This window comes from Stenella coeruleoalba (genome assembly GCF_951394435.1).
Source record: "Stenella coeruleoalba genome assembly, chromosome: 16".
Classification (NCBI taxonomy): domain Eukaryota; kingdom Metazoa; phylum Chordata; class Mammalia; order Artiodactyla; family Delphinidae; genus Stenella; species Stenella coeruleoalba.
The window spans coordinates 55,937,071-55,963,218 of NC_137162.1; the positions used below are offsets into that span (position 1 = coordinate 55,937,071).

At 47.1% G+C, this 26,148-nt stretch overlaps 1 protein-coding gene across 14 annotated transcripts in view; it reads left to right on the top strand.

Moving 5' to 3' along the window:
* Window positions 1–26,148, top strand: part of KCNMA1 (potassium calcium-activated channel subfamily M alpha 1) — a gene marked incomplete at both ends in the record, with an annotated part of 740,839 nt that overhangs the window by 504,748 nt on the left and 209,943 nt on the right. For 11 of the 14 annotated variants that reach the window (XM_079900389.1, XM_079900388.1, XM_079900387.1 and 8 more), the window contains 3 exons: window positions 7,005–7,080; window positions 9,089–9,259; window positions 10,796–10,887. In XM_079900389.1, the coding sequence (XP_079756515.1) occupies window positions 7,005–7,080; window positions 9,089–9,259; window positions 10,796–10,887 (339 nt within the window). Of the gene's footprint in view, window positions 1–7,004; window positions 7,081–9,088; window positions 9,260–10,795; window positions 10,888–10,992; window positions 11,085–26,148 lie in introns of those variants that run through there. The other 3 variants (XM_079900398.1, XM_079900391.1, XR_013824326.1) reach the window with 3 other exon arrangements.

The following is a 26,148-nucleotide window of genomic DNA, read 5'->3' on the forward strand; positions in this document are numbered from 1 at the left end:
TGGGTCTTAGTGTGTTTTGTTTATTCTCGTTTGTTTTCATTTCACATTGGTTTCCCCTCACTATTCATCTACGTGAATGGGGGAATAAATTCACTTCCTATTAGTCAAGTTAAAAAGAAAATAAGCGTCGAATGCCATGGAAATCTTCTACAGTGTGTCCCAACGCCCTTTACTTTCATTATCCTGGGGTCAGAATTGGTTGGCGCTCCATTTAATAGTGTATACTATTATTAATATAGACTGAATATTGTTATTCTTCGTATTTCTTCTGAGTGACAGTAACCTTCATTTCTACCTTTCTATGACTTTTCTATGCAAGGGACTCATATTCCTCTTGAAATTAAAGTGGTCAACAAAGCTAGCAGTCCTCAAGTTTTGCCTGTATCATATTTGCTCCACTACACTGTATTTTTACGGGTAGACTTGGTGGGGACCCAGTGGCAATCCCAGGAGCTGTATTTAAGAGATACTTGCGGGGACGGTGTTACGTGGAGTCATCCACACTGTCTAACCTGGTATAGGGCCTCTTTCTCCCTGTCTCGAGTTTGCTTGTTTAGGGGGCTTTCAATCCTCTGACGCCAGCATTTTGAGAAGGTGCCATTACTCTGAGGAATAACATGGAGAGAACTGTGTTCTCACCTGCCTCGTACTCCATGTGGATCTTTCCTGGACTTGGGAGAATGATAAGCCATCTGAGTAAACTACCTTTTTTTTTTTTTTTTGCGGTACACGGGCCTCTCACTGTTGTGGCCTCTCCCGTTGCAGAGCACAGGCTCTGAACGCGCAGGCTCAGCGGCCATGGCTCACGGGCCCAGCCGCTCCGCGGCATGTGGGATCTTCCCGGACCGGGGCACGAACCCGTGTCCCCTGCATCGGCAGGCGGACTCTCAACCACTGCGCCACCAGGGAAGCCCTGAGTAAACTATCTTTTTCTAGGCTTTTGCCAAGAGACCCGCCAACTTCCCATTCCTTGGAAAAGACTCCTTTCCTCTGGATGCAGGAAATAGCGCTAGCATCCCTGGGGAAACATTCCACCTGATGACTCCACAGTTATGGGGGTTCATTCTCCCAGTGCAGAGGGGGAAAATCTGAAGCAGCGAGTGAGGGAAAGAGGTGACTCTACGTTGGGAGAGTCACGGGGTGGCAGGCTACTGGGATGTCTGCCATCCTAAGCCCCCAGCAGCATTTCCCCAAACAGCCCACTTCCCACAGAATTAAGCTCCTTGTCTTGTGGGAGGGTGGTTTCCATGACAACCGCACACTGGGATTGTCCCAGTTCCTGTCACAACCAGGGACAGCATCAGGGTGAATTCAAGCTTGAATTGAGCCCCCATTTGTGCAGCAGCGACATGGGTGCCGGGATTGAGTCCTACTTTCAGAGAGCTCCCTGGGGGAGGACTGACCCACAGTGCAGTTGGTGCTGAGGGTACAGGTACCCCCAGGGCTTGGGAGGCATGGAGGAGAGTGATTAAGTGGGGCTCGGCATAAGTGCGAGGCAGTCAGGGATCTTTTCAAGGCAAAGGGGGTGTCTTCGGTGAGCCTTGTAGAAAGCCAGGTGTCATTCTGGTGGTGCTGGAGATGAGGCGTGTGAGAGGGAAGGGTGAGTGGGGTGACTTCCAGTCAAGGAAGCTGCAGGAAAGCACGTAGAACATGGCTCTTGGGGGAACGTTGAATAATTCTGTGCTCTTGGAGACTGGCGTTTCCATGGTAGGAAAAGAGAAAGATGAGATTAGGAGGGCAGGGAGAGGCCCGATCACCGGGCACAGACGGAACCTTCATCTGATTGTGGGAACTCGGGAGGTCTAGAATAGCTCTCTGAGCCCGTTCCCTCTCCAGCTGCCTGGCTGGTCGAGGCCCCTTCCTTCTGGGAGCCCCAGGCACGGATCCCGCAGGCTCTGCCGCAGAGAAGCAGAAGCCTTGGTCCTAGTAGGGCTTCGTACCTTGAGGGATTTTCTGGTAACGCCTCTGTACTTTGCTGCTTTCACAGGGACCTTCCAGGCGGGTGGGTGGAACCCCATCATCATCTTTCCGGGGGTTTTGTATGACTTTCTCTAGCGGCCAGTCCCCAGCAACCTGGGGTATTGGGTAGCGGTGGAGACATTGAAATGTGATTTGAAATAATGATATGAAATTGTGGTTTCATGTTCCGTTCTTCGGCTGCCTCTCCTGGCCCAAAGTGGGAAGAAACAGGGCAGAGAAATATATGGGGGGGGGGGGGGTGCAGAGAGAAAGAGAAAGAGAAAGAGGGGTGGGGAAAGAGGGAGACAGAAAGGATGAAGAGGAGATCAGGAAAAAGATGACAGAGTGAACAGGATGACAGAGAAAACAGAGAGTCACAGTAACGGGACAGCATCAAGGTCATTCCCCAAACTGCCAGCCAGCAGAAGGGCCTCAAAGGCTCCATGTCCTATAAATGGCATATTGAAGGGGCCACTGGGAGACCTCGTGCCACTGTCTGAGCTTTTGGGAGTTCCTCAGCTGCCCAGCAAACTGGCAAGCAGCCTCGTACGTCAGAGCAAAGGAAGCAGCTCCGTCTAAAGGCTGTCATTCCAGACCTCATTTAATGCTGATGATGGAGATACAGATACTTATGATGGGGGCATGGGGCACCTAGTGCTTTTTTTAAAAAAAAAAAAGGTAGTTGCCTTAACTGTTTCCTCTGATTATTAAAGTGTAGTGTAAACATTTCAACAGTGTAGGAAAGGATAAAGCACAGTTTCCTCAGCACCATCGATGCTGAGATAACCTCACTAATGTTCTACCATGTCACTTCCATTTCCCACGTAGCATGCCACTCTATGTATGTACCATCATTTACCTAAACAACACATTTTTTTTGACATTTTGGAAACTGAAATCACTGCACTACATATATTACCTCAGAAACGGCTCCAAGGTTAAAGTCCTTGAAAAGAGTAATCGGTATAGAGACTGCAGGCAGAGGCCACATCGTGAAGGTTCTCGGATGTCATGGATTTGACTCGGAGAGCAAGGAAGAGTCGTTGAGGGGTTTGGGCAGGAGAGGAACGTGGTCAGATTTACATTTTAGAAAGATCCACTGTTCCACCAGTTGTATAGAGAGTGGGTCTAAAACGTCTAAGCCCTAGACCATGAGACTAGTCACGAGGCAGTTGTCCAGGCAGGTGGTACTAGGGGCTGGCCTTCGGAGAAGAGGGAGAGGGATGGAGAGAGATTTAAGGGTTAGAATTGACAGGACAACCACACACTTGGATTGTCCCAGTTCCTGTCACAACCAGGGACAGCATCAGGTGAATTCAAGCCTGAATTGATTTTGCTTCGCTCTGTGTCTTATAGTTCAGGCCATTCATTCCCGTGGGGTACAGTGCAGTTGACTTTGAGGGGATTGTACATCTGTCCAGCAAACGTAACAATAAAACAAAATAAGGGCATTGGCACCTGTCTCTATTCTCAGCCAGAAACAAAGAGGAAAATACTCGTCAAGTAGAACAGAGATAAATTCGTATTGCTTTTTGGAAAGAGGTGATGCTTTCAGTCTCAACCCATACATGTCTTGTTAAATACACTGAGAGCAGAGATGGCCCTCAGTGGTTCTGGGTTTTCAGCTATGATCTTGGAAAAAGACAGACATTCATTCTTGCAGTATCTACAGAGACAGACTCTCTCTCCCAATATCTACAGAGTCCTAAAAAAGGTCTCTGATCTATAAGAACAGAGAAGTCTCTGTGCCTGCCCATGGACGATGATTCACTGTATCCACTGATACAAATTACTCTAATGGCTAGTGAGAACTCACGGGGCAGGACCCAGAAATGATCATGGAAAACACGAAAATGAAGTTAGGCTCTCATGCTAACGTCACAATCTGTCCCTTATCCTGAGGGGGGCTAGAACCTGAATAGTTCCAGTCATTCTAACCATTGGGAACTTGCCCTTTGGTCCAGACCCCTGGGCTTGGCCCTGAAGTGGCCTCTTGCCATGCAGAGCCCACAACCCTGTCCTGCAACCCCTTCCCTCTTTCCAAGGAGCCCTCTTCAGCTTGGTGAGGTTCAAATTTCAGAATATGGAGAAAGTCCACCAAGAGTTAACCTTGTGTCTCTTGCACAGAGCTTGTAGATGATTGCCTGGTCATAGAGTTTCACTTGAAAAGCAAATTCCTAATACTGGGCATCTCTAATGATGCAGATGCCATAAAAAATAATCAGATTTCAGTGCTAAATAGGGACTCTTTCAGCAACAATGATTAAATGTTCTCTACACAACAGAGAGCTCCCTTAAGTACTATTAATATCACTGTGACAATCACAGATTAATAATCACCATATAAGGTCATTTTTCCAAAGCACCATGAGGCTCGGAGACTCCAATAGTTGTGATCTCTCAAGAGGGCCCCACATGGTTATTGGTGGGACACTGCTTTGATCAAACTCCAAGGATCCAGGGCTGTGTAAGTGGATCACCTTGGCACTTAATTATCCTCTGAGGAAATGAACGTTTCCCTGAGATCTCTCCCTTTGCCACTGGCTACCCGTCCCTCATCAGTCTCTCTGTCTCCAAGGTTAATGCACCTCAGAGGGCCTAAAAGGCAGAGACAGGGAGGTTCTGCTTTATTTTGGCTTCCTCTTGAGAAACTAGTTGGGGACTGGATGTGGTGATAGCCTCTATCCTCCCTGGGGCAGTAGCCTCTGGCCCTCTTCATATCCTCAACACACAGCTTCACTTTCACAATGAGGAAGACTTTCTGGTGGATCCCAGGCTGTGACTGTTCTCCACTGTAGTGGCCAAGAGGGCAGGCTCTGGAGCCAAACTGCCTGGGTTCAAGTCCCAACTCCGCTGCTTACTGTGTTGAACTTGGGTCAGTTTCTTAACCTTGGGACCGCCTCATAGAGTCATTATGAAGATTTGATGAGTTAATATACGTGAAGCACTTAAAATGGTGGTGCACATGGTAAGCCCTGTGAAAGAACTGTGTTAGCCATTCTTATCACTGTGATCTTAAACTCTGAGAATTTAAACCATTGGTTTCCCTTGAGAAACAGGTGGGAGTGGCCGGAGATCAATCCATCCAAGGATGATGGGCTGAACCACACTGTGGGCAGTGTTAGGCCCCTCTGGGGAGATTGAAAGAGATAGAGCTCTTTTCTGCACGATGCAGGTGGGAACACAAGAGTCAAATAGAAACCTGAAACGATGCCTTAAGACAGCCAATGGATAGCTGGAGGTGAAGGAGACGTAGGTCACTTTGTATTGCCCGTGGGTAGAACCACTTTAAGGAAGAGGTAGGGACTGAATCAGGCTTTGAAGAAAGGGAAATACTTGGATAGATGGGGAGGGCTTGCGAGCTGAGTAATAACATAAACAAAGACTTGGTGAGTAAGTCTGGCTGTGATGGAAGTTGCCTGGTTTGTGTAGAATCATGGTAGGAGGACCTGGAACTTCAGAGGGTGTTGAAGGTGGGAATTTGGACCTAATATTTTACTCAACAGGAGCCTTTGGACAGGGCAGCGACCTGCTGACAACAGTGGTTGAGGAGCTGTACACCCAGTAGGAGTGAACGGGGTGAAGGCAGATGGGACGAGTACAGAGGGGAGACCTGCTCACTCAGTGCAGATTCTTAGAGGCCCTGCTGTGCACCAGGGACTCACTGCTCCCAGGGTCCCTGCCGACAAGGCCCCTACTGTAAGGGAGTTAAATATCTCGTGAGTGGCAACCGATCTTCCTCAAGGAACACTGGTGGATGCTGAAGTTTTTAGGTATAAGGTTGTTGGGGAATAGGATATTCATATGGTCTCAGAGTCCCACTCCCCAGATGGCATATTAATTACAAAGGGAAATGGGCACCTCTCAGTGGCGCCATCTGGCGTTTCCACCTTCACCAGGTGACTGGGCCTGGTGCAATTGAGTTGGGATTTCCTGATGTGATGCCATCCCAGGCGGGTATTCTCAAAAGACGTATTGAAACAGGATCTGTTCAGGCGGGAACAGTCAGACAAGTCCAGAATATGGGACATTCTGGATGAAAGCTGGCCTGGGTGCACAGAAAATTAAATTGGCACTAAAAACAGATTTAAAAGGGTGTGTGTATTGGTTGGGGGTGGGTGTGTTACTTACACATTAAAGGAGAATAAAGCAGAGAATGGCAGACTGAGTAGCCATTACTACTTAGGCCAGTCAGCCCGCTGCCTGTCTTTGTGAATAAAGTTTTCCTGGAACACTGCCACACCTATTCCTTTACAGGTTTCCCAAGGTGCTTTTCTGCTCCAGCAGCAGAATTGAGTAGTTGCAACAGAGACTTTCTGACCCAGCGAAGCCTGAATATTTACTACCTGTGCTTTTATTAGAAAAGCTTCCTGACCCCTAGATTAAAGCCACATAATAATCAAATGCAGCACATGAACCTTGATGGCTTCCTGAATCAGGGTGAACACATGAAAGCATCAGTAAAGCTAATTTCGGAGCAACTGGAGAGATCTAGATTAAGAGTACCTATCAGATGATGCTACTGAATCCATGTCAGTTTCCTTAGGCAGGACAATTGTATCATGACTGTCCTGCACAGTGTCCTCCTTAGGTGTTCAGTGCCGAAGTATTCAGGGGGTTGTGTCCTGATGTCTCCAATGTGCTTGTAAATGGTTCAGCCAGGAAAAGGGAAAAAAAAGAAGAGAAAATGTATAGAGCTAAAGCTAAAGCAAAATGTTAACTGGTTAATCTAGGGGAAGGGCATCCGAGTGTTCATTATATTGTTCTTTCACTATTTCTGTAGATTTAAAGATTTTCAAAATAAAAAGAAAAAATTTTAAACCATCAGAGGGCTTAATTGAGGGGCAACTTTCAGTAGCTCAGAAGTCATCTTCCTATAGGCTCTGGCCTGAGCTCCGTATGCCACCTTTCAGATCCTTCCCTTATGGTGGCTCTGGGGCGTTGGGCGTGGGAGTGGGCACTAGAGAGGCCCTGTTCCTCTGGAAGGCAGCCCCAGGTGAGTCTTCTTCTGTAACTTGGGGATTTTGTTTGTGTCTTTTGCACAGTAATTCCATCAAGCTGGTGAATCTGCTCTCCATATTTATCAGCACGTGGCTAACAGCGGCCGGGTTCATCCATTTGGTAAGTATCCTTGAAGACGCTTCAGTGCTGGCGTTTCTGGAACAAGGCCCTCTCTGAGTCATTTTATTACCTGGGAGACAAACTTCAGCCCAGCTGTAGAATGCAAAAAAACCACGAGAAGCAACTGCACAGTTGTCTAAATTTCCAATCCTTTTACCCCAAACTAGTTCCAGATGGTGAGTCACGGTCACACCCTTCACCTGCGTTTTTCAGCTCACCTGTATTGCTATGGGGGCCCTTTCATTGCTTTTTTTTTTTCCTGTCTGCAATAACCCCAGCCAACCACAAGATGGCAGTGCTTCCTCAGCAATCACCAGAAAAGGTTGGCGACCAGGTTGCACGTCTGGCTCCCATCTCTTAGTAAACGACAAATTCAGATTCCTCAATTTCCCTCCACTTGCCCCTTACAAAAAGCCCTCTTCGATTCTTTGGCCTGATTGCTTGTCAAGTTATTTCGTGTCTCAAAAATGTTAATTCTTTTAAATTAACGACTCCAAAGCCTTATATTATTGTCAAGCTGTTCTCACCTTCCCAGGGCAGATTTCTGCCTGCTTTCTAGGGAGCATAGCTATTGTGGGAAGTGTGTTTCAAACAAACACAAACCTTTAACGCTGGAAGGAGCCTCATCTAACTTGGAAGCTTTGGGTAAAGGTGCCTTTCCCTTGCTGAGCCTCCGTCCTCATAAGGGGTGGAAGGAAGCATTGTTACCCCTCCCTCCCGTTGGGATTTTTGTAATTCTCATCGGAAGGAAGACTGCCGGGCAATCACTCGGTCACTAGATCTGGTGGTTTCCCACCCACTCCTTTATGCTGATGGTATCCTTGGCTGAAATCACCCGTAGATAATCACTCTAATTCTGCCAAGTGCCAAAAATCACAGATACGGAGGGTTCATTGGCTGTTTTCAATAAGCAGTGGCCTCACCTTACTATTGTGTGAAGTACCTTCTGCTTCACCAGAAAACCTCCATGAAAAGGGCACATTGAGGACAAGCATTGATGTGTGAAAGAGGCCAGAGTTGGAGGCCCGGGGGTGAGGGGGCCTGGGGCTGCCCATCCGCAGGGACCACCCTGGCTGGTCACAGGCGTTGGCCATCCAGTGGATGGTAGGGCTGGACCTCTCTCCTCTAAAGTGTCTCTCCTGCCTGCCTCACAGCTTTGTCGGCAGATCATAGATGATGGGAGGCTAGCAAGTGTTTGTGAGCCTAAAGCAGAGATGGGCCAACTGCAACCCTGGGGCAGAAGCTCTCCACACCTGTTGCCTCTGCCCGATTTCCTGCTGCCCCTGCAGAGTTGATTTGTCCCTACAGAGAGCAGGGAACCCGGTAGTCCACAAAGCCAAAAATATTGACCATCTGGCCCTTTACAGACTAAGCTTGCTGGCCCTAGGTCTACAGGGTGTGCAGATGGAGATAGTTCTCATGAGCTCGCTTTTTGTGCTTCCAAGGGAGTTTTCTGCAGTTCGCAGGGCAGAGCCATCACTGGTCTTCTGCAAAGCAAGGAAAGCCTAGTCAGACTGCAAGGGATGCTCTTTGGGGTTCGCTCGTATGATCTGAAGGAGCAAGCTCCCTCGGGCAGCTACTTGGTCAAAACAATGAAAGGAGGAGGTCCCCTGTGGGAAGGTCCAGAATTTCTTTGGGACTGAGCAGGAACTCAAGAGAAGGACCTCTTTGGCCCTTTAGTGCATTGCCTCTAGCCTCACGTGGCCAGAGGCAACGCCCTAAAATTCAGCTGGCCTCAGATCTTTGTAACGATGAGACGAAAATGGACTCTGGATATGTTCCTCAGTTCCTTCCCCTCTCTGCCCCGATCAGCTGGGCAGGCGCGTTGGTGTGGCTTTCACTCCACCTTCTCCACTACCTGCTCAGAGGTTGTAAGCATTACTTACAGAGCTCAGCTCAGGCCAGCAAACTCCCCAGGCCGAGGGTGCCGTGCATCCAGAAACAGCCTAGATGCCGGAGCTTCTGTGTTTCTGGTTTATCACGCCTGTAATGTTCTTCCTTCCTCTAGGTGGAGAATTCAGGGGACCCATGGGAAAATTTCCAAAACAACCAGGCTCTTACCTACTGGGAATGTGTCTATTTGCTCATGGTGACCATGTCCACTGTTGGTTACGGGGACGTTTATGCAAAAACCACGCTCGGGCGTCTCTTCATGGTCTTCTTCATCCTCGGGGGACTGGTAAAAACTCTTTCTTACAATGTTGATTTTTGTGGTCATTAATATTTTTCTGTTATCCGTTTTCTGAAAGCTGTGTATTTGAGCCTGTGTTTCTGCACTGGAGGCAAGCGACTGCCTTAGTGTTACGATCCGGTTAAAGTCAATCCAAACGCCGTGGTGACTTTTCTGCATATTTCTTTGGTATATTGGATTTGTTACCCTGAGACCCAGGCACGGTGTCCTTGTGAGGGACAGCCATTTAGCCCGGAGCAAACCTAATTGTCTTAAGAAAGTGATGCTCACTGATCAAGTGAGAGTGTCTGTGCCTTTGTAATGTAATTCAGCCTCTGATATTCTGCAAGGGCACTGCTGTCACCTGACGGGGGTAGATACTGTTGATACTCTGTAGACAGTCTGCGGTTTCAAGAGCTCCCTGCCCCCTTCCCCCTCCCTCCACTTCCAACAAACACTGTGGCTGGGGCCTTGCTCTAAAGAGGAGTGTCCCCACCCCGGAGGAAGGAGAGCCCGCTGGTCTCCTCTGGATGGACATCATTACGTGAGCAGAGTATGGTTTTGTAAACAGCCAACCAACTCCCTTACACGGTATTTTCCCTCCCCCTCTTTAAGTCAGAAAGTTGCACTATTTACTCTTCTGCTCTGTGCAGATCATCACGGTGGTTTATGATGTGTTGTGCTTTTCAAGAGGGGTTTCTGGCAACTCATCGGTGGTGGCTGCATTTTGTCTTTCAAAGTAGCTCATTTGACGTTTAGATGTTTGCTGTGTGTGAGGTAAGTGATTAAAACCCTAAACTCACACACAGCTTTCACACATGTACACCGCACGTGCATTTATTTAATGCATCCGCATCTCTGTTGTGTATGCATGTGGCATATACATTTGAAAAATGTATATAAATGTACGTGTGGTGTGTACATTAGCACAGTGTTCTCACAGCACCCGTGAGGTCCCTGCAGATGAGACCCCTTTATCCAGCCACAAGCACAATGTTTGTTGGACAAAACATGGCAGATTTGTGTTTCTCCTTGCTGTCCTTTCCTATGTGATTTCTTAAATTTACGTTTTGTGCTTTTTAGTGATTTTTTTTTTAGTGGAAAAGTTTATATATTTTTAAATCCTCTTTTGGTGTTTATTGTCTTTAATCGTTCATAAAGGCATAGATTCTCATGTGAACTATAATTAGAAAGAAAGGGCTTCTCTTGAAATAATGTGTGTGTGTGTGTGTGTGTGATTTTTCCAGCATGCATGCATTCCCTTATTTCTATTCAGGAAGAAGAACTAGATATCAATTTATTTATTCCTGTCTCCTTTACATTTTTCTTGGGCTAATGTTTGTTTTGTCCTGTGTATTTTCAGGAGCTTGCCCTTTTTGTGCTTTTATTTATTTATTTTTTTACAACCTAACGTATTAATATGTACCTTTGCAGTTCTAGCCCTTTTGTGTTTTCAGATCTTAATACCCCCCACTTCTGAAAAGGTCACCCCCTTTCTTTGGCCTGTCTTTTTAGTCTCTCTTCTGTCTCCTATCTTTTCCTCAGGCCATGTTTGCCAGCTACGTCCCTGAAATCATAGAGTTAATAGGAAACCGCAAGAAATACGGGGGCTCCTATAGTGCGGTTAGTGGAAGAAAGTAAGTATGCCAAGAGGTTTTGTTGCTTCCACTGCAGTAGAATCCTCTCTGCATGCCATTTTTTTTTTTTTTTTTGGCTCTCGTTTCTTTGTTTCATGCATGTAGGCAATGTTTGCCCGCTACGTGCCCGAAATTGCTGCTCTCATCCTGAATCGGAATAAATTCGGCGGGACTTTTAACAAACATGGAGGCAGAAAGTAAGTCAGTTGCATTAAAAAAGATGTGGTTGAGTGACTTTCAGAGCCCCTGTGGCGGAGACACCTGAATCCTGCCCCTCCCCACCCCCCCGAAGGGCCACATTCTGTGTGGGGTGTGATGTCAGAATTACCCCCGCGAAGTTATCACACGGGGACCAACTCCTGAGGCTTGTTCCCATTCACAACTCTCTTCCCCCCCACATCTTTCCAAGAGACACGACAGATGTGTCCTGGAAGGGGTCCACGTGTAACTGGGGCCATATTTTCTGTTCTCATCCCTAACACGTAAACCCAGCTCACTCATTCTTTATATTCATTAGGTGAGTGATTACATTCCGGTCCCTCAGATGAAACTGATGCCATCCTATGGGGTTTTTGTGCAGCCATAACATGGGCTCCTACTCTCACAGGGAAGTCCTAAGGAGGGCAAGATCGAGGTCACCTTGGCACTGTGGCCACCGGGGAACCAGTTCTCTAGCTAGGAGGCACCGAGCTTGTCCTCAAAGGGAATGATTACTCAGTTGAAATTCCTTCTTGGCAGGAAATACTAGATTTATGGTACGTCAGGGCACGGCACGCTCTTCCTGATGCATCTTTTGTTTGGCTTCCCATTCGTGAATGCTTCCTTATTGGGGACTGTTTCATTTTGTGCTCGCATCATTTTGTCAATATCAGTGTCAACGTGTGGGTCCGTTGTCAACCGGAAGTTTTACTCCTAAGTAGATGGCAGGGCCTTGACTGCTCTGTCCTCCCGTCTGGAGAGGAGAAGGTTGGAGGCAGGCAGGGCGGAAGCAACCGTTCTGTACTGTGTTCTTTGATTTTTCTTTCTTTCTTTTTTAAATATATATATATATATTTATTTATTTATTTTTAGCTGCGTTGGGTCTTCGTTGCTGCGCGTGGGCTTTCTCTAGTTGTGGCGAGCGGGGGCTACTCTTCATCACGGTGCGCGGGCTTCTCATTGTGGTGGCTTCCTTTGTTTTGAGAGCACGGGCTCTAGGCAGGTGGGCTTCAGTAGTTGTGGCGTGTGGGCTCAGTAGTTGTGGCTCTCAGGCTCTAGAGCGCAGGCTCAGTAGTTGGGGTGCACAGGCTTAGTTGCTCCGCGGCATGTGAGATCTTCCCGGACCAGGGCTCGAACCCGTGTCCCCTTGGCAGGCGGAGTCTTAACCACTGCGCCACCAGGGAAGTCCCTGTACTGTTTTCTTTTTAAAGCTTTTTCTTGGGCACTCAGCTTTGTTTGCTTTTGAGTTTTTGCTTTCATTTTAACTTCCTTGCAGTAAGATACACACGTCTTTCATGTACAGCTCAAGGATTTGTACAAACCCAGGAACTACATCCCAGGTCAAGATGCAGGATTTTTTTTTTTAACATTTTATTTCATATTGGGGTACAGTTGATAAGCAATATTGTGTTAGTTTCCAGTGTACAGCAAAGTGATTCAGTTATACATATACATGTATCTATTCTTTTTCAACTTATTTACAAAACAGAAACAGACTCACAGACTTAGAGAACGAACTTATGGTTAACAGAGGGGAAGGGTGCGGTGGGAGGAGAGATAGTTAGGGCGTTTGGGATTGACATGTACACACTGCTGTATTTAAAATGGATAACCAACAAGGACCTACCGTATAGCACAGGGAACCCTGCTCAATATTCTGTAACAACTTAATTGGGAAAAGAATTAGAAAAAGATGCAGGATATTTTAATTATCATTCTCCTTCCCAGTCACAGAAGTTCCTATCACAGAACTAGGATTTTGTTTTTGTTTTTTAAATTTCATACATTTTAAAATGAACTCTTGAATAGCCTATTTTGTTTTTTAAGAGAAAAATAAAAGCGGTAGCATCGCATTTCCATCCATCGGTCACTTTGGAAGGAGCCAACAACCTCCTCTCCCATCAGTGATCTCACTGCATCTCGAGCTCAGGTATCCAGTCCTCCATTCAGAAAATGAGGAGGTGGAAAAAAGGACTCATTTTCTGGAACTACCCACAGGACACCCGTTTCCTTTCAAAGGCACGGAGGCCAGTGGGCAAGAGGAGGCCAGTGGGCGTCTTTTCTGTGGAGGCAGCAAGTCTCCCCACCTTCCCTCTGATGGGGCCCTCCTCCTCCTATTATTGTAACAGCCCTGGATGAGATGAGAACCAAGCTGTTCCGATTTCTGGGCCGTTGGTTGGATCCAAAAGGCCAAATAAGTCCAGAGATTTCCATTGTTCATTTTTTCTGTGCCAAGAGGAAAACAGCTTCTCGGTTCGTTTTGCCTCGAAGGCGTGGACAAGTCTCCGTAAAGCAGAAGGCATTCCGAGGGCTCAGGTTGCCTTTATGGCCTCCCCACCCCACTGTCTCCTCCAGCCTTCCCCTCTCACTCACTGCCCCTGAAGAAGTCAATAAAATCAATTGCCTTGACGTCAACGTTGAAAATATTTCCTGACTCTCACTCCACGTACATTTTGTTTTTTCTCCAAAGTAGCTGCCACAGTCCAGTGTGGGTGGGCCTGCTGGCTGGTGCCTTTTGTTGACGGGTGACCCAGAGGAGGCCCTGAGACCCACGGCCGCTCACCCGCTCCGGTCCCTTCCGGTTGTCCCTTGGCCTTGGCAGCTCCACTCAAACCCCCCGCGTGCTGACGGCTTGAGATCACAGACTTCCCGCAGCTTTTGTTCTGGCTCCATCAGCATCTTTTATCACCGGTTTTAGCCTGGTTCTCTCTCTCTCTTTTTCTCTCTCTCTCTCTTTCTTCTTCTCCCTTTATGAAAATGCACACTTTGCTTTTAATGTTCACTCTGGGTCTCCGAGGTCCTCCGACCCCGCGGACAGAAAGTACGTTCTGTCATCAGCACCGGGACTGTTCACTTTACTTTACGCATTGTTTCCTGGTTCAAAAGCTAATTACTAAGTAGTTTAAAGAAGCCCTTTGGTCACTTAGATCTTTCATCAGAAAATATAAGCCTGGGAAAGGAACGGTAATAAAGGGCCATTAGCACCCTTTGTTTGATGTTGTTTTTCCAGTCAGTAGAACAAGATTGATGAAATGTTATGTTTGGCCAAAATTTGAGTTTTCATTTGGAATTCAGTGTTGAGAGAATGGGCTGTCAGAATCAATAAGTTTTCTTTCGCTTGGGATACGGGCATGTGGTAGTAATTAGCAATATAAGGTCTTTAGTTGAGCAACCAAGCATGGATTCTGGCAGCAAACGTAATGAGAAACTACAGTTGTTCTATTTCTAATGTCAAAAAGTTTCCAGATAAAATTAAATGCATTTGCAAAAGGAAAGCAGCTAAACTTTTTTGAAAGATAGAGTTCAGACTCTTAAAATAGCGCACTTCGCCCCGTGTTTTCGTGTATGCATAAATATATGTGCTATACCCATGGACACACGTACGTGTATCTTTTCTCCCTGAGATTTCATCTGGAGGCCCAGAAAGTAATTAAAACATAAACATAGTTAAGGGGTTTGTTTACGAGTGCACATTTTGCTCAGAAATAACCTCTCTAACAATGCATTAACTTGTCAGAGAACTCAAGGTAACGTGTAACCCAAAGCTGAGGAGACACACGACTTGGAAATTCCAAGATTATTTAAAGTAAAGAAAAATTTAGGTAGAGAACCTCGGGGTTTTGTTCACGCTACACCCAATTTCAGGATATTGGAGAATATGAAGATTTCGTTGTCACCTCATTTTCAGTTCTGTGTGTTTGACATAATGTAAACACTTCACGTAGCATCCCCAGAGCATCCTCACCAGCGACACGACATCCAGGGCCCACAGAGGCTCACGCCAATGTTTTCTCATCAACATTCCTCACCTGACCTCCCACAAGACACCTAGAGCCAACAGTAGATGTGGGGAGATGCGTGTGAGTCCTTCTCTCGTTTATCCATTATGAGGTAGGGGGCGCTCCTGAGATAGGGACTTGGGTGTTGATAACCAAAGGTCCAATCAGTGTCAAGGCAGGCAGTCTCTCTGAGTCGGAGGTCTTGGGGACAGTGAGTCTCTTGGGCTGAGACCTCAGATCTTACTCAGAAGAGTAGCTCTCCTGCAGCCCAGCCTGCCTCTCGAGGCCACTGCCTCCGCCTCCTTCCCTTCCTGTAAGCTCCAAGCTGCTCAGAGGTGGGGGAGTGGAGGGGTGAGGCTCCCATGGCCTTTGGGGTTCCAGCTCGCTCTTCTTCTTCCCACAGCCCCTGCTGTTTCCCCCAGAGGTTTCTTCTCTGCTTGTGACTCAGCGCACTCCTGGTTTGTGTATGAGAACTGACAGGATCATGGTCCTAGGTCACGTGGCCAAGGGCCATGGAAAATAATCGGCCAGAGAGAGGAATCCATCTGCCCTAACCCCCTTGTCAGAGGCAGCTGGGCTGGGGAGCCATCCAGACATTGTACTTCCCATGACGGGCTCCTGGGTCCCGAAACTGAGGGAGTCCCAGGCCAGGTGTTTGGGAGAGGGGAGGATGGGTGGGTTTGGATTATGCTACTGATTCCTGGTAGCCAAATGCTAGGAGGACACAGAGAGAGAGATGGACAGTTGAGAGCAAGGAGTAGAGAAAGGGGGATGGGAAGCTGAATGTAACTTACTAGGAGGAAGATCCCCCAGCGGCATGAGGCGTCTGCGCCCCTCTTCTGGTCGGGGAATAGTTGTCACAGACTAACCTGGCTCTAGCTCCAGTTCAAGAAAGCTGTCTTGAAAGCTGTGTGGCAAAGACAAAAACGACCTAAGATTGTTTTAGAGCGAAACAGTGCAATGTAAATGACGTGGCTTTTCTTAGACCTCCTCCTTACATAGACCGAGGAGTGCCACATACTTCTGGAAATGAGAACATGAATCTATATGCCCCAAGCCCTGGGACTGCCTTCTATGACAGTAATAATTACTACAAATTATATCTACGAACGCTTGCATCCTTCCCCATCCTCGTGGCGACCATGTGAGGAAGATATTACTCTCATCTCCATTTGCGGTGACTTGCCTGACATCGCACAGCTAGTAAAGGGTTGATCTGGGATTTGAACCCAGGGGCAGTCTGCTCTACTGGGCCATGCTGCTTCTCTAAATCATCTCTTGAGACCCCTCTCTGCTCTAAACTCCATGATCCTATCATTGTATCCTTTCCTCCACCTCTACCCACAGTAGGGCCAGAACATTGCACACACAATGACCAGGAAGAGAAAGGCACCACGAGCATCACTTTGGGCCTGTCTCCCCCTTCTGCTTACCTAGTGCCTCTAAGGAGCCTGGCCTCAGCGTCAAGGACAAAAAGGTGGAGACGGGCCAAACCACTTCTTCCTGATTTTTCTCATTTGGTTAGACTGGAAGTGTATTTACCTCTTGACCATGTCTAACAATGAGGGGCTCTCCAGGATGGACAGACAGATCATTGACCAAAATGAAATTTGTGCCTTATTTGTGGATTTCAACAAGTTCCTCCCCTTCCTGGGGAGGTCATTTCCTAGGGGACCAGCCATGGTGGATTGTAGCGATCTGTCAGGCTTGGGCTCCCTCCTGGGCAGAGCCAACCTGCTTACCATCTGGAGAAGAGCATCTCTGCCCAGGCAGACGTATCCATCTGGGTCCTTCTCTTCCCCAGCCGGTCTGCACAGCTCAGGGCATTTCTTTGATGGTGGTTTCTAATGGTCAGTGAGAACTAGGGTAGCAGATGTCCCTCCTGGAAAGTCCTGGGCGAGATACATACACTCCCTGGCTTTATTTCATAGCTTTGAGTGGGAACCTCAGCTTTTAACCCTCAGGAGGCTGAGTCCTTCAGGAGGGAGTTTGGGCGGTCTGTCTTCGACCTCAGGTGTGGCCTCAGGGTTGTACGATGCAGCCTTAAAGCTGTAGAGGTGGGCAGCCTTTATCATGCTTTTCCGTGTAAAAATGAACCAGAGTGCTTTATCGTGTGCCTCAATGTCAGTGCTCATGTTTTAAAAAGCATTCAATAATTTAGAAGAAAATTTCAAGAAAGAACAGAGAGCACAGTTACCTGCCGCACTACCCACTCCTGTTATCACCTTCGCTGGTTCGCTCGTTGTGGCTGCAGACGTTCAGCCAGTACGTGCCGGGCAGGTTGCTGGGTGGCGTTGGGTGCCAGAGATTCAGTGGTGAGCAAGTTACACGCGGCACCCGTCACGTGGAGGCTACCGTCTCCGGGGGGCAATGGCAGTGGCACTGACAGACAATGGCAAGGGTAGGACTAAAGAAAATGCCAGGTACAGATGTTAATACGTGTGGCCAAAACGAAAAAGACCTAAGATGCTGTTACAGAGCAAAACGGATTATTTACAGGGATAAAGTGGTCCAGAGAGGTGACACCTCAGAGGAAGGGCTGTTACAACCTGTTCAACAGCCACCTACCCCAGCTTCTGTTGCCGCCTAGGCGAAGGGGAGCTAACACCCTAGGTTTTAAAATTCGTATTACGGGAACCCCTCCTGAAACCATCGGTCTTTAGTTCTGCCTCCAAGAAACTATGTCTTAAAATATCATTTCTCTCTCAGGCCTAGTTTGCCTGCAGTAGTGCTATCCGCTGACTTACCAGGAGAGGACATCCTGCTTCCCTTCCCTGCTTCCTGATTAGCAGGTCATTTAATTTTGTGTCTTTCCTCTGATGTGAAATAAGCCCTTCATCTCCCTCCGCATCCTTTGTTCTTTTTCGAGACCACATTCTCTTCCCTCCTGCCTGGCTGTCTTGTATCAACAGGAAATTCCATTTTCTCCACCACTCAGGTTTTGCCCACCTGGTTCTAGACCACTGTTTAAAAAAAGAATTGGAATCTTAAACAGTCTGCTGCACCAGAACAGGGATTATTTCTTTACGAAGACTTCTTTTATCTACCCCCGTAGTCCATTTCCTGCCCCCAAAGAGAACTGACGTGAGTCTTGCTTCATCTTCATCTAGTCCACGTGTGTTTATTGAGTGCTTGCAACACGCCAGACACTGGGGATAAATGTATTTCTACACACCCATAAAAATCTCCAAGTACACCACATCTGTCTTGAGCTATATGTTACATTATTTGGCCACCAAAGTGGTCGGGGAGTTCAAACTCAGAGCTTGTGTAAACCTCCCCACTTGGTTCCCAGAGGTCACGGTCTCCCTACAATAACACTTCTTTCTCTACTCTTTCTGAGAAGGCCTGACCCCAGTGCTTGGGAAGAGGACGTGGGGTTAATTCATGGGCTGAGCCCCATGTCCTTTCCTTTCCCACGCACGTGTAGCTCGGGCCACACTCCCTCGCCCTCCTCCGTGGCCTGTGCTGCTCCTGGGAGGCATGGTCCCTATAAGATGCCATTTATGATTTCTGCATCACAGACATCCCTCTGGTTGAAATGTCACTGAAGCTTTGCATTTTATACAAACTTCGATCCCTTGACAAGTAAGCCCTTCAGCCCTCTCCTCGCGGGGTCCACGTGATTCCCAGCCTGAACTCTCAGCAAGGTTTTCAGATTCCTAGATTTTAAAAGCCATAAATTAGCAAATCATCAACATATCACCAGGAAGGATCATCTGGTAGCCATTCTAGTCAGAAGGAAACACAGGCCCCAATAACTGATCTTCACAGAGATATGAAGAACTGTAGACAGACAGACAGAGTAAATAGGAAGACAAACAGATAATTCAAGTTGACAGGCCATCTTGGACTGATTAGGCATTCTGGTTTGATTAGCATTAAACTTTGGGGGGAAGAAAAAAAAGTGAGATTGCCCTAATACTTTGGAAAAATGACCCGTCGACTACTTCTGGAATTCAGTACCAAGGGGCAGATACCAGAAGCAAGTGTCGTTAGGTGCTGTATTGTGTAATGTAAAGTACCCGGTATCCCTTTCCAGTGAGAGGGGTCTTGGTGGCTGTGGATGTGAGCACTTCTCTCTTTGCCTCTGCTTTGGATCTTCAGTCCTTTTTAAACTTGAAGCTCTATTTGGAGAGACTTGGGTGCATATTAAATCAATCTCCTGATAATACTAATGGAATGAAGGCTGTCTCCCTCCCCCCCCACCCCCTCCGCACTTTTCTGCTGTCTCTCTTCCCTTCCACACGCTTATCAAAATGTTCCAGCTGTTGTTCTGAAAACAAGAATAGAAAGGTAGGTGGGAGATGAACTGTGTACCTTAAAAAACAAAGTCATATTCAGACTTAGACTTGCATTCTCAAATATTCTTTCTTCATTAAAGAAAAAGAACTCTGAATGTGACTTTTCTAATTATAATCCCTGAAGATTCTTTCTGCTTAACCTCACATTTGATTGGGTGAATGCTTCCTGGGTAGATTCTGAATGTAAAGAACAAACACAACCAGGCAAGACTAAGTTGCCCCGTGGTTTCTGTCTTCCGGCTGTGTCATCCATTCTCATAGAAGTCTTTCCAGAGTCGTGCACAGTGGTTCCCAGTAGATCTGGTGTTCATCCCACTGATGCTGCCATCGTACACTGAAAATAAACCAGGGAACTTTCTAACTGCCCAAGTCCGGGGGCTCTTTTTATTAAAAAAAAACAACCTTTAGAGGCTCATGCAACGTGAAACCCATGGAAACTTGATTCTGTGCCTCCACGTCTGTTACTGGTATTGGGAAACAATGACCTGCTCCCACCCCCAGAACCACAGGGGCTGCTCCAAATGTGGGTACCACTTGTCAGTAAAAACAATCTTATCTCCCCCACTATACCTTCTCAGTAAGGACACATGTTCTGAGATAGATGCGTGCCCATCTTGTGGGAGGTTTTATGGCCTTAGCCACTGACCTCAAAGGCAAATGCCAGCTAGTATATAGAACAGATCTAGGAAAGCTCCTATCCCAACGTATTTGCTCAACTAACAATTATTTGAGCCCTGTTACGGTCCAGGCGCTCTGCTAGGTGCTGTGGTTCAAAGGATGAACAAGAAAATGTGATTCTTGCTCTCCTGGAGCTTATCTGAGACTTGGACCAATCAGAGCCATCCAAGGAGCCAGTAGCCGATAAACAGAAGCTGGGTGGTGCGCGCTTCGGCAGCACAGATAATAAACAGAAGCTGGATGACAGAGGAGCATCGTCCCCGTGAAATGCTCTTTTGGCAGGAACTTTGTTCAATAAAATAATGAAGGTGTAAAAGAATCATGAAGGCTACAAGCATTCTAGAGGGAATGCTCCTAAAAGCAAATTGATGATTCACATTGTTAAATGTACCTGTTAGAGTAGTTGGGGCAGAGGTAACGGTGGGGTGACTTGTGCATCTAAAAACCTATGGGTCTAACGATGGACCCAGTGAAAGAGGGGTGTGAAAAGATTTGGGAGGTAGGGGAACTGCTGCTGCCACCCTGAGTTCCGATCCTTTCCATATCTGACAAAGTCCTTCTGTGGCATCTTATGCCTTAGCAAGCTCTGGAACTGGTAGAATCCTCCCAGTACTTATATGTGGAGGCTCCGAGATGGAGGCTTAATGTGTTGGGGTTGACTCAAAGTGGATGGCTAGCACCATATGCCAGCTGGGGCAACACCCTTGGGTGTGGCTGGGGAACGAGGCCAGGATGTGTCAACTTGATCGTTGTTATGGGAGAGTCAATCCCAGCAGCATATGTCCTAGGGCCATGATGCATTATTTACCAGGGCTGTTCAGGAAAGAGGTGGGACTCGCTTTGCACATCAGAGCTAGAATACCTCCCCTCTACAAGGGAAAATTAAGGACCATTTCTTTGCCTGGACTCATTCTCCCTCTGTTCCACCTTCATCCCCAAAGGGTGTAGCTGACTTTTGCCTCCATACTCTCTCCACTTGGTGCCTCTGTTCAGAAGCATTATTACCAAGTGGAAACAGGCAAATCTGATTTGATCTGAATAGAGGAAAGTGCTGTTCAGTGCCTGGATTTCTCTGTAAGAGCAGAGAACCACCTAGGATAGGAAGAATCAGGTCAAAGAAAGATTGGCTTACTTAAAAATGGCCAAAGGCCACCAAGCCCTGCAGTAGTGGATGGATAAAATGCAGAGGAGTGAGGGAGGGTGTTGGGGAGAGACACAAGGAAGAACCGGTGTAATTTGTGAGAAGTGGGCCATTATGGAATGGCTTACTTAAGAAGCCCTGTGAGTCCTCTTCCAGGAAGGAAGGAAGGAGGAGAAAAAAAACAAAATAGTGGTGATAAAACCTGCATACTGGGTTATTGTGAGAATTCAATGAGAAGCTAAAGTAAACAAATGCTACAGTTAGGATTCTTTGGGTATAGGCAACAGAAACTGATTCTTGCTGACTTCAGCAGAAAAGGAATTTTCTTTTTCGGAGGTTAGGGTATCTTATGACATTCAGAGGAAAGCTGAAGATCTCGGAAAGGACAGAGATTAGCTAGAAAAGCAGCCCTGGGATCCAGCAGGCAGCAACTCAGTGAAAGTCCTTACAGGGTTTCACCATCAGGATCAGTCAGTTCCCACCGTTAACTTAGTGTCCCTTCATTTAAGATTGAAAAGCTCTGGTTGGCCTAGTTTGGGCAGGGAACCATGGTTAAAGGTCCCAAGACTACATCGGATTGGGGGCGGGTGGTTCCCCAAATTAAAAATGAGGTGCTACTCTTTAGGTTGGACAGAGCCCGTGCTCCAGATGAGGAGCGGCTTCTTAATTACCTGCACAAGCAGCAGAAGCAGGGCTTGTCTGCATGTCCTCTTCTCACACCGCTCCCTCCATCCTTTCCCCAGGCCAAGGTTTAGGTTTTTGCTTAATCTTATCAGGAATGCCATTGTAGACAACCAGAGCGCTGGGCCCTCACCGTGGTGCTGATCAATGCATTTTTCTTTGCAAGTACTTTGAAGACATTGTCAAAAAAAAAAAAAAAAGCTGTGTGTGTGTGTCCAAAACAAATCTAGCACTGATTTTACGAATCTGTACATTTAGGTAACTGCAGTCTCTTCCTATAGCCAAATCCAATGAGGAAACATCAAAAATTAACTAATTTATAAACCCTAAACTCTCTTTGACATCATTTGAAAATTTTAACTATTTTAATTTTTCCCAAAAAATGAGGTGCTGTTGAAAGGAGGGTACATGCTGGACTGGTAAATACAGCCAACATCTCCTGCTCTGAGGTTCTCAGTATCTATTTTTAAGACTTGGACTGAAGTTCCTTTTAGGCAACAAGCTACAAAAGGTGTGTGATCATTCCTCGTGCCTGGTGTGCTTATGGAGGTCTGATTGTGACTTGGGATGGTGGACGTGCAGATACAGATCCCTCTGTGTGGTTTAGGTCCTGACTGTCTGCCTAGGATGAGATACACTCTCTTCATGCAGAAAGCTCTGGTCTTGTCAGGACGTCCCAGTGTTCTCTGTCGGGGCTGTCAGTAGTCTGTCCTCTGACCTTGGGGCTCTGTTTTACAGAGGTGCCTTTGCCGCACCGTTGGGATCTATTGGCTCAGCTCTGCCCCCATTTAGGGAAACAGCTAAACAGCCTGTCTCCTCCAGCATAGCTCTGTTGACAGCTGGATAAGATGATTACTTTATCCTCTTCCTCACTAGGAGGGAAAAGACATTTTCTTCCTTTGCAGTTAGCAAGGTACTAGATGTGGGCCCTGGGTAGACAATTATCTCCGAACCTCCTTGGTTTTGTTTCTGTTGTTGTTGTTGGCTTGCTTTTGTTTTTTCACCTGTTTTAACAGGAAGTAGTTAAAACCAGGGTTTGGGAATCATGAGCTCCATAGATGCCCACAGTTGTTTTGTTTTTATTTTTGTCCTCTTTACATGGACTGTCCTCTCACAAACGAGACACGGTGGTAGATCGGAGGTGGCAGAATCAGCCAATGATCTGCAGGCTTGCAGTTAACTAACTAAAATTTCTTCTACACTTCCTATGACGTAGGGTGTCCAAGCCAGGCACACTTCGCCAACTGTTCCATTGGTCAATAGACAGTTCTTGAAAGCCCAGCAAGTTTTGGGGGTCCTGAGCTAGCCCTCAGGGTGGCATGGAAGGACGGGGCCCACACAGCCTGGAGTTAGCTTTTGTTTGCTGAAGACAGTCACCCCACGTGGAAGGCAGTTCCTTTGGGACGGGCTCTTGCTACCAGCGGCAGTGGGGAGGCAGGATTAGGATTAACCTTCTTCCTTTGGGCAGTGGGGTCATGAGCCTTAAAGGGAAAACCTGGGTAACTGTTGCTCTAAAGGACATGCCCCGAATCGGGGGAAGCTGCCTGATGAAGCAGCCACAAAAAGCACTACCAGGTGAGACAGAACGTAAAGCCCAGAACCTTCCTGAATCTCAGCTTGCATGAGAGACAGAGTCTTGGAGAGAGAGTTATGTAGACCCTGAATGGCTTCAGTTCAACCTAGGAGGGGCAGCGTGAACTTTGAGGACGGACCACTGTGTGATTTGGGTCGTGGGGTCTTTCGTCACCCCTGCCCTGCTTTCTATGTGATAAAATGCTGTCGAATTCCGCTGACAGGTCCTTCTTAAAATGCATTCCCATCAGATACAGTTTCCAACAGTGGGAGGCGCTGGGAGTGAGAGGTAGGATGAGGAAAGCATGATTAGAAGGCTCGGCAGAGGGACAGACAAAATTCTAGCATATGTATTTGATATAAATATTATAGTTTTACAGAGGCATCTAGATCAATATATGCCACATTTCATCTACCTCTTTGACAAAGTGAGCGCAGTGTATTCAGGGAAAGCTGTATAGGATTTTCAATTTACTCCGTGTGATTTATTGTGACAGTATAGCTGTGGGTTTTTAAGTTCTTTATACTTGTTCCAGTGAAGATGGATATAGTATCTTTAAAAATAAACAGCCCAGAGCTGTGCATTTTACATTGTCTTCCTAGAGTAAGGCTCAGCGAAAGAGAGATCTGAGACCGCCCTGCCCTCGTGGGACGTGATGCAGTCGAATTTGCCTCAGTCCTCACTCCTCAGCTTTCTTTTTTTTGGGGGGGGGGGAGGGGAGTAAACAGGGGACCGAATTAAGAAGCCATTGCAGATGTCTAGAGAAGATAGGATGGCTTGGATTAGGGTGGGGACAGAGAACTGGAACGCCGAGAGAGGATGCAGCAGCATCTGTGGGTGCGGCCCCGTCAGTCTGCGTCTCTTCATTTTCTAGTGATTGGCCCCAGGTCACACAGGACAACCCCCCACCCCCGCCCCAGTCTCCTGATTCCTAGCCCAGGCTCCTTTCAGGGGCACCAGCTGTTTCAGTTTAGAAGACATCAAGCCGAGGGGGTAGGTCTGCCCATGCTCTGGCATTCACCTTGCACTGATCTCTGGACCTCTGTTTCCATATCAAAATAATGCAGGTACTAGACTAAACATACACCAAGGGCCGTCCTGAGACTAAGAAAAACGGGAGAGCGTGGAAGGAAGCCTATCATTGGCACTGTCTCAAAGCCCACTGGCTTCAAGAAACATTACCGGAGCCTTTTTAAAAGTGTGTAGATGTTCTCATTGAGCTACACGCCACCTCAGTGGATCTCTGGGTGCCTCATTTGCTGGAACCTTGGGAAGCTTTGTCTGGGAGACCCCACCCTGTCCTCTTATGCCTCCTGTCATGAGTCAGGTCCCCGAGTGATCCATTCTCAAAGACACCAGTGGAATTGAGTTCTGAAACTGAAGTTCCAACTCAGCTGGGGCATTCTGGCATTCCTGGCCCATCTCCAAGAAAGGTGTCGACAGAATGAGGATAATGTGCAGGGTTTCCTTCTGGAAGTGGAGATGGTTAATAATGGGAGGGGCACCCCAGTGTGTATTTAGTGAAGACGTACCCAGGAAATAAGCAACTGGCAGCGTTCTGGTGAAGCTGATAGAGTTTGTAATGGTCAAGCATCATTCTTCTTCTGGTTAAGTCACACTCAGCCCCCTTGATGCCAAGCCTGCTCCATGGCACACTAGCGTTACCCACTCCTGATCCAATCCATCCCATGTTTCTGGCCCTTACCCAAACCAGGCATGCTTGCTTACGCTGGATGCGTAACTCCTTCCCACAGAATGCCATCGGCTACTATTTTGGCGTTTAAGATGGTTCCTCGCGTATCTGAGTTGGATCTTTTAATCCAAGCCATTAAAATTAGTTTATCCCAAGAAAGAGTTGTTCACAGGACTTAAGAAAACTTTAAAAACCAGAAAGACCATCACATCAGGAATGGTTAATGATTGAGGTGTGTCGGCCATCTTCACAAACTTGAGTGGCCAGGCCCTGTAGACACCCATCATTAAGATTGCTGGTAGTCTAAAAACGTTCAAGTCCAGAGCCGCAGATGGGAAGAACGTTAGAGCCCTTCATAGCTAACTTTCCTAAATATTCTCTGTTGTCAGTGAATCTTTTAGCTTTTTGTTGTCTTCTGGAACCTTGGGCTGGACATGGCATAAAGTATCTAAAATGGACATTTATATCCCCTTGCAGCCCTTTGTCTTGCCAAATTGGGTGGCTTCAGTGCAAAACTTGGTCTAGAGTTTGTTGTCACTCAGCCTTTGCTGTCTTGAGCTCGCTGGCCTGGCTGATTAGACGCAGCTAGAATCCCGTGATACCACGAAGTGGTGATGCTTTAAGTCAGGGCCTCTCTCCTGGCCCAGGGAGGACCCTCCGACGTCTCCTCCACCACGTGTCTGAGAGGACCTTTTGTTGGCCCAGCCCTGTCTGTCGTGAAGGAGCGGAAGCTGAAATACCCAAACCTCTGCTCCCTCCATTTCATCACCTTTGTCTTTGTGAGAGTTAGAGGCTGACACCTGGCTCATATGCTGGGCAAGTCACTTTACCTGCCGTGGGACGTCAGGCACATGACTTAAGGAAATTGAGGTTCAGAGAGGTTATTTGAAAAGATACAAATAGTAGCAACACAGGGTTGTTTGAGGATCAGGTGAGAGAGACTCCAGGAGCCATAGAGCACTTCATATCTGTTACATCCTGATTTACAGATATCACATGAATCCTACCATTTAATCATTCTTAAAATGGCCCAGACTCTTTACTAGGCCCTTTCCATGTATTATCTGTTTAAATAAATCCTCAAGATAACCTCATGAATCAGGTTCTAGCTCCAGCCCCTCAGAGACTCTGACATTACAGTTGTAAAATGCAGAATGGGTACCTTGCCCAAGACTATTTGGTTACTTAGTGTCTGAGCTGAACTACCCCAGGGC